At 42.4% G+C, this 8,766-nt stretch overlaps 1 protein-coding gene across 2 annotated transcripts in view; it reads left to right on the top strand.

Moving 5' to 3' along the window:
- Window positions 1-8,356: 8,356 nt before the first annotated feature.
- Lamp2 (lysosomal associated membrane protein 2) overlaps window positions 8,357-8,766 on the top strand; it is a 45,522-nt gene continuing 45,112 nt past the window's right edge. The window contains exon 1 of one of the 2 annotated variants that reach the window (XM_031353619.1): window positions 8,357-8,620. In XM_031353619.1, the coding sequence (XP_031209479.1) occupies window positions 8,563-8,620 (58 nt within the window). In that variant the 5' untranslated portion in view covers window positions 8,357-8,562. The remainder of the gene's footprint in view (window positions 8,621-8,766) is intronic. The other variant, XM_031353559.1, reaches the window with a different exon arrangement.

Here is an 8,766-nt window from a genome sequence, read left to right as displayed (position 1 = left end):
TTTTGGTTATTCGAGACAGGGTTTCTCTGTGTAGCCCTGGCTGCCCTGGAACTCACTCTGTAGACCAGGGTGGTCTCCAACACAGAGATCTACCTCCCTCTGTCTCCCTAAAGCTGGGATTAAAGGCGTGTGCCACCACTCCCAGCTCCCCCAACTCCTCCTTTTCTTTAGAGCAGGAAGGTTCAATTGTTTTTCCCATATGTGACTCTATCAGCTACAGACTGATTATTTTGTCAAACATAAAAATTTGTAAAAAGAAAACAATGTTTAGAAGGGTCTTTGAGGAAGGGTTTTTGTTTTGTTTGGGGTTTTTGCTATGTATCCTCAGCTGGCCTTGAAATCATAGCAGTTCTCTTGTAACTGCTTCCCCAGTTCTTTACCACCATTCTCAGTTTACAGAAAGGCGCGAGCCACCTACCATGCCTGACTCAAAGGTTGAAAATGGTATTTTTTTTAGATTTATTTATTTATTAAATGTAAGTACACTGTAGCTGTCTTCAGACACTCCAAAAGAGGGCGTCAGATCTCATTACAGATGGTTGTGAGCTACCATGTAGTTGCTGGGATTTGAACTCAGAACCTTTAGAAGAGTAGTCGGTACTTTTAACCACTGAGCCATCTCTCCAGCCTGAAAATGGTATTTTTTTTTTAAGTAAGTAAAAAGAAAATAGACTACTAACTCACAAGAAACTCAAGAAGAAGGAAAACCAAAGTGGATGCTTCGATCCTTCTTAGAAGGGGGAACAAAATACCCATGGGAGGAGATACAGAGACAAACTGTGGAGCAGAGACTGAAGGAAGGACAATCCAGAGACTGCTCCACCTGGGGATCTATCCCATATTCAATCACCAGACACAAGGAGCTGAAGGGTTTGCAGCCCCCTAGGATGAACAACAATATGAACTACCTAGTACCCTCAGAGCTCCCAGGGACTAAACCACCAACCAAAGAGTACAATGGGGGGACTCATGGCTCCAGCAGCATATGTATAGCAGAGGATGGCCTAGTCAGTCATCAAGGGCAGGAAAGGACCTTGGCCCTGTGAAGGTTCTATGCCCCAGTGTAGGGGAATGCCAGGGCCAGGAAGTGGGAGAGGGTGGATTGGTGAGCAGGGGGAGGGAGGAAGGAATATGGTTTTTTAGGGGAAACCAAGAAAGGGGATAACATTTGAAATGTAAATAAAGAAAATATCTAATACAAAAAAAAAATAGACTACTCAAATTTCTCAATATAAGTTTATTTAGAAAAGTGGCATTTGGCTAGTGTGTGTGCAGGGGTGTGTGTGTGTGTGTGTGTGTGTGTGTGTGTGTGTGTGTGTATAGCCCCAGGCTGGCCTCAAAGAATTACAGTATCTCTAAAAAGAAAAGGAAGGGGAGAGGATGGAAGAATGAGAGAAACACACACACACACACACACACACACACACACACACGGAGGTGGTAGGTAACTTTGTAAAAGGAGACTAACTACTACTAACTAGTTGTCTTGCTTTTTTGCTAAGGAGAACAAGTGGCTCTTAGGTATGAGCATCTTGTTAGATGTGACAGGATGACAGTGCCATAAAAACTCAGCAGGTTTATGAGGCTGGCTGCCGTCTCTCTCCTTAGTTACAGAACCTTGTCTCCTAGAAACTACTGAGTCTCAGAAGAAAGGACTGGAAAGTGTGACTCCGAAAGGAGTTATTACTCCTTTCCTCACATGAGCTCCACTTTCCTTCTCTGTGTGTGATCATTCTTTTTAAACATTTATTTATTTATTTATTTATTTATTTTGATTTTTCGAGACAGGGTTTCTCTACATAGCCCTGGCTATTCTGGAACTCTCTCTGCAGATCAGGATGGCCTTGAACTCAGAAAAATTCATCTACCTCTGCTGCCAGTGTTCTGGGATCAAAGTGTGTACCACCAACGTCAGGCTGTGTGTGCTGTGTGGTAATTCTTTATTTACATTAGCATGTACGACCATATCTAACAATTCCATTGGTGATTGTGTGTGAATGATGTTTTGAAATATTTACAATAGAACTGTTACATAAAAATACCTGCTATGTCTATCGATAGTAAATCACAAAGTACTGAAAATATTAGGTTTGTTGTTTCCCAATGGCAATGGTAATTACTATTATTATTATTAGTAGTAGTAGTAGTAGTATTGTTATTGTGGTTCTGTGAGACAGGGTTTTTCTGTGTAACAGCCCTGGCTGTTCTGGAACTCACTCTCTAGACCAGGCAGGTATCTGCCTGCCTCTGCCTTCCAAATGCTGGGATCAAAGGTATGCAACCACCACTTCTTGGCTACTATTAATATAATAATAAATATTGATAACACTACTGCCAGGGCTAGTAGTACTTATTAGTTATTAAATACAAGTTGAACATATTTAAGGTACACATCATGGTCATTTGATGATCTCTTTTTACTAATTTTGATTACATAATCAATGAAGAGATTGGCTGGATGGACAGTCTTTTCTTTTTATTAGATATTTTCTTTATTTACATTTCAAATGATATCTCTTTTCCCAGTTTCCCCTCCGAAAGAAAAAAAAAAAACCTGTCTCCCCCCACCCCCACAAAGCCTATTGCAGGTCCAGAAATCTCTCCATGAGTATACACTGGAATAACAAATCAATCTACAAAGCCTGACATTGCTAGCAAACTTGTGCATTTCAATTGGTGAGAGTGCTGAGGTGACCACCTAATAAATTCTGTAGAAGAAGTACACAGTGCTTTCAGTGGGTCCTGTGCTTCTCTCATTGACATGAAACTTTAATGAAGGGAGCCTTTTAGAGCACAGAGCTAGAGCCAAACGACAGCAGTAACAGCAGACAAGAAATCCAGAGGTAAGAGTTCTGTTCTCAGCTTTGCTGCCAACTTAGGAAAATAGCGACCTTGGTGAGTAAAATGGCAGGGTTGACACAGAGAAGGGCCCTTCTGATTTCAAAATACCTGCTATTCTATATCAAGAAACCTGTAGTGTGTGACTACCATCTCATGCCCAAGAGCTTGTGGTGGCCATTTTAGTTGACTTTTTGCTTAGGTGACGATCATTAATAGTCACAGGGGGAGGTAGGACTTCCTGAATCTGATTCTCTCCTCTAAACTGCCACTAAGAAGGAAGAGAACAATATTATTTCCTATAGAGTGTCATTTCACAATTTAGCGTATAATGTTGTCTTAGGATCTAGTGCTTCTATAATCTATTGAATAGGAAGACAATATTAAAGCCAGGGATGGTAGCTCTCACTTGTAATTCCAGCACTTGGGAGGACAAGGCAGGAAGATCAGTTCAAGTTCGAAGCAAAATGAAAATCATTGAAACCCCAAACACAACAACAACCAAAAAGTCCAAGGCCAACCTAGGCTCTAGATCAAGGCCCTAACTCAACAACGACAAAAAGTGTTCAAAGTAGGGGTCAGAAGTTTGTTAGTTCCAGCTGGTTAGTCAACTAAGGGCGGAAAAAAAGAACAAACCCTTCCGCTTTCCCTGACATGAGACAGATGGAGACAAAAAGTAAAAAGAAAAGAAAAGAAAACTATGGAGAAAGGCATGGTAGTACATGCTTATAATCCTAATGCTGGGAAGGAGTGTTCAAGGCCAACCTAGGCAACATGAGATTCTATCCAAAAGGAAGAAAATAGAGTTTGGAGTGAGAAGGTTTGTGGTTGAGAATGCTTACTGGGTTTCCAGAGGACCCGAGTTCAGTCCCCAGAATCCAAGTCAGACAGCTTATGACCACCTGTAACTCCCGTTCCAGGGGATCCAACCCCTCAAGCTCTTTCATACACAGGCGTACATATTCAAAAGTGCACATGTGTGTGAGTACACACACACACACTTAAACTTTCAAAAAAGATGAAAGCAACAAAGGAAAATCACAGAGAAGGGCTATGAAGAAGGCTGGCTAAATGTGTGTGTGTGTGTGTGTGTGTGTGCATATGTGTGCACCTGCATGTAAGAACACAGAAGTAGACAGAAAAACAAACATAAGGGAAGAGACAATAGGATAAAGATACATTTCAGACCTGGTGCTGCATTCTTTTAGCCTAAGCATTCAGGAAGCTGCAGTAGGGAAATAAACTCAAGGCTAGCAGGGCAAAGTGTTGCAGCCTTTAATCCCATTACACTAAAGGCTGGTGACTTCTTTACATTTGAGGCCAACCTGCTGTACACAGCGAAGTTCCAGGCTAGTCAAGGCTACTCAGTGAAACCCTATCTCAAAGCAAAACGAAAATCATTGAAAACCCAAACACAACAACAACAATAAGTCCAAGGCCAACCTAGGCTCTAGATCAAGACCCTAAACAACGACAAAAAGATGTATACAAGGAAAAAGTGTTCAAAGTAGGGGTCAGAAGTTTGTTAGTTCCAGCCGGTTAGTCAACTGGGGGTGGAAAAAAAGAACAAACCCTTCCACTTTCCCTGACATGACACAGATGGAGAAAACAGGAAGTAGGCTGAGATAATTCCTCCAGCTCCCTGTTGACATTATAGGCTCTCTATTTTTTCCTGTATCCTCTGTTTACTTATTAACTCAAGAACTGTTCAGGGCAATGGTAATGCACGTCTTTAACCCACAGAGGCAGGTGGACCTCTGAGTTCGAGGCCAGCCTGGTCTACAGAGTCAGTTCCAGGACAGCCAGGGCTACACAGAGGAACCCTGTCTCAAAAAAGACAAAAAGCAGAACGAACAAAGGAACAAAAAACCACTTAACATTTATGAGTACTGATTATGAGGACAGAATGTTGAAAGCTACTGTCACATTCTCTGCCCTGAAGACGCTTAGAGCTGGAATGCATCAGGGTCACTGAAGACACAAGCATTGGAGGGACAGCCAGGATGCTCGGGGAACACATAGGCTTAATCCCTTTGTTGTTTCACTGGCTTAAGAGGGGTTCCTAAGGGAAACTATCACCTCAAGGGGAAGACAGAGTCATCCTGCTGGGGGAGAGGTGGGAGAAGGAGCCTGCTAGGGAGAAGTTGGGGACTATAAACTAGAGGATGTTTCAAGTTTTGTTTTTGTATTTAGCAGTGCTTTTACAATGGAGAACATTCTCCATTCAATGAGTATAGAATAATTATAAAATATGAAAGTCAATTTGATTGTAACAATTTATATGTGGAGAGGATAAGATACACCAAAGGAGAAAGTGACATTGCATGGTAATTTAAAAAAAATCACCAGGTGGTTGTGGCACATGCCTTTAATCCCAGCACTTGGGAGGCAGAGGCAGGCAGATTTCTGAGTTCGAGGCCAGCCTGGTCTACAGAGTGAGTTCCAGGATAGCCACGGCTACATAGAGAAACCCTGTCTCGAAAAACCAAGAAAAAAAAAATCATTTGTCCAGGATTAGGCACTAAATTGTCAATTTTGTTGTTGTTGTTTGCTTTTAAAGCAAGTCTCACTATGTAACACTTGCTGGCCTGGAACTGGCATACAGACCAGGGTAGCCTTGAACTAACACAAATACCCTGCTTCTATCTCCTAAGAGCTGGGAATAAAAGTGTGAGAGATTATGCCCAGACTCATTCATTTCCTTTGTAGTGGTATTTTTAGTATGTACTGTGGTGGGTCTCAACTCCTTTGGTAAACTCTCTCTCCAAAAGTATTTTACATTACGATTCATACATAACAGCAGCAGAATTACAGTTATGAAGTAGCAACGAAAATAGTGTTATGGTTGGGGGTCACCACAACGTGAGGAACTATATGAAACACTTGCACCATTAAGAAGGTTGAGAATCATTGATAGACTACATTGCTGAAACCAAGACCTTGTGGTGAAAGCACGTGCCCCCAGGCATTTGGGAGGCTGTGGTAGAAACTATAAATTTCAGGCCTGCAAGAGCTACAAAGGGAAATTCGGGGGCAACCTGGGCAACCCTGTAAGACTCAGTTTCAAAGTTAAAATACAAATGCAGAAGGGGCTGGGGCTATTGACCAGTGATAAGGTGCTTGCCCAGTCGACACAGTCCATCATATCTAACTCCCAACACAAAAGAAATGGTCCCACATATGTACAGGTGTATCCTTAAACTGTCTATTCTATTCCCTGGACTGGATTGTCTTTGGGACAATCCTGTTACGAAGACGTTTTTAAATGAAAGAACATGCTCCTTTTTTGATGATCTTTTGATGTGTCAGCAAGACTAATTAGTCAACCTAAAACTAGCCTAGTTACTGTGATGGTATTGTTCAATTGTTATTGAAGGTCGTTCATCTGTTGACTTTAAGGAGCAGGAGTTATGCCAGGTTTCTCTGTGTCTCTGGCTGTCCTGGAAATCACTCTGTAGACCAGGCTGGCCTCGAACTCTGCCCCCCAAGTGCTGGGATTAAAGGCGTGTGCCACCACTGCCCGGCAAGGAAAAAGTTCTTTAGTAAGGGTTGGTTGGGCAACTTCTGAGGGTTTGATTCAGTCATGTGTTCCCTGCAGACCCAGGACATGGCTCTAGCCAACTATTATGAGTGGGAGAATGGTCAAATGACATTTTGTTAAAGTTAATGACTAATGCTGTAATGACTTTCACCCATGATAGAAAACATTCATTAGCAAGTGTTCTTACTTTCAGGAAAGAATCACATTAAAGGAAATGATCGTGAATGCACATCTGTGGCTATTAACATTTGGGTTGGAGTGGGGAACTGGGATAGGTAGTCACCAGTCTCATTAGAGAATTAACTAAATCTATAAGGTTCCACAGAAAAATCCTCATCAGTGTCTCATATAATTTCTGAGAGTTCACTAAACTACATCCACAAATCTCTTCTTAAGCTTATTTTTAAATAGAGCCACAGATTAAAGATCTCCTGGACTGCGTGACTTTGAAGCTATGTTTTAGAGCGTCTCTTTATCTTTTTGTTTATTTGTTTGTTTTGAAACATGGTTTCTTGGTGTAAACAGACCTTGGCTGTCCTGAAACTTGCTCTGTAGAGCAGGCTGACCTCGAACTCCCAGAGAATCGCCTGCCTCTGCCTCCAGAGTGCTGGGATTAAAGGCACGTGCCACCACTGCACTTAGTGCTTCTCTCAGTGCAGTTCATGGACCTCAGCATCAGAATCACTCCAGGTGTTTGTTTAATAGAGGAATAAGACAGGATGGGAGGAGAAAGCCTGCAATCCCAGCTACTTGGCACACTGAGGCGGGGAAGCATATACTACAGCTAGACTTTGAGTTTAAGGTCAAACTATTAGGCAACTTAGTGAGACTATCTTCAAAAAATTCAAAAAGGGATCAGTGCTTGCTTAGTATGTGTGAAGCTTCAACCTCAAACAAACAGTAAGCTTGTAGGACAAAGGGCATTTGTTTCAGAATCTCTAAGGCATCAGGTAAAATAAACAAACCAAAAACTACTTCTAAAATCCCCAAGATGATTGTGTGCCTGTGTGTTTTGGAAAGCAACATTTTATTTTTTTATTTTTTATTTTATTTTTTTATCATGTTTTTACTGTTTGTTTGCTATTTATTTATCTGGTTTTTCGTTTCTTTCTTTCTTTCTTTTTTTTTTTTTTTGGTTTTTCGAGACAGGGTTTCTCTGTAGCCCTGGCTGTCCTGGAACTCACTCTGTAGACCAGGCTGGCCTCGAAATCAGAAATCCGCCTGCCTCTGCCTCCCAAGTGCTGGGATTAAAGGCGTGCTCCACCAACGCCCGGCGGAAAGCAACATTTGTGGGTCATCGCTTTCTTCCAACTCTGGAGTTTTATGTTAATGTTTTCCTCTGTTGTTTTAAGTCATGTTTGTTTACTGTTTACTTGGCAAGTGTACAGAATACTGTTTAGTATGAACTCGTTAGAGAACATTAGTGTATTTGTATTCCAGATCGAAAAATATCTGGACGTTTATGTATTTTGTAAAGAGCATCTGGGCAGTAATCGGACGATCTTTATTTCTTTCTATTCTTATTTCTCCCTCTTTTTTTCTTCCTCTATTTAAAAATACACTTCCTCTTTCTGTCTTCAATTTCCCCATCAAGGAAAGAGTGTGTTAGAACCTTGTGAACTTCAAGAGCATGGTCTGATCTGGTGGTGGTCGGTGGCTCCATACTACCCCCTAGCTTCCTGTTCATCTATAGTATAAACCGTGTAGGTGGTCTCCATACTTGAATAATCACGTCTTATTTTTACATATATTATCTTGAGATGCCCACTAACCGTTTTGTCGCCAGGAAAAAAAAAGATTCTGTTTGTTCTCAAGGACCTAGAATAGTACTGTCTACAAGCATCAAAGTTTTCTTTTCCTGCTAGTCTTAAAAAAAAAAAAATGCCCTCCTCGCTCGTCTCTTTCCTAGCGTAATAATGGCTGTGAACCAAAAAGCCAGGGCGTGGCCACACCGCCCTCCCGCCCGGACATCACCGCCTCCCTCTCTACTCTCAAGCATGATGATTGGCTGAAAGGAATAAAGAGCCCCGCCCCTGATCTTATGACTCCAGCTGAAGCGGCGAGTCCAGGCTTTTGCGGTGCTTCGGTTGGTGGTCGCCCTGTGCTTTCACTCTCCCAGGGCTGCGAGGGTGTTTCGTTGGAATTGTCGGCCCCGTCGTCGTCGCCTGTCCTGAGGGATCACGATGCGCCTCCTCTCTCTGCACTCGGGCATGAAGCTCGCCCTGATCTTTCTGTTCCTTGGTGAGTTTTTCGGGCCCTCTCCTTGAGTATCTTTCAGCTGGGCCCCGGGGGGATCTGGGGGAGTTTCAAAGGCCACAACCTGAAAGACTGGTCTTTGAGGAGGCGTTGAGAGACCTAACAGCTGACACTGGGCGGCGGCGGGCGGC

Source organism: Mastomys coucha, chromosome X (genome assembly GCF_008632895.1).
Source record: "Mastomys coucha isolate ucsf_1 chromosome X, UCSF_Mcou_1, whole genome shotgun sequence".
Taxonomy (NCBI): Eukaryota; Metazoa; Chordata; class Mammalia; order Rodentia; family Muridae; genus Mastomys; species Mastomys coucha.
The sequence above is the reverse complement of the archived record's forward strand: the minus strand, read 5'-3'. Positions and strand labels throughout refer to the sequence as shown.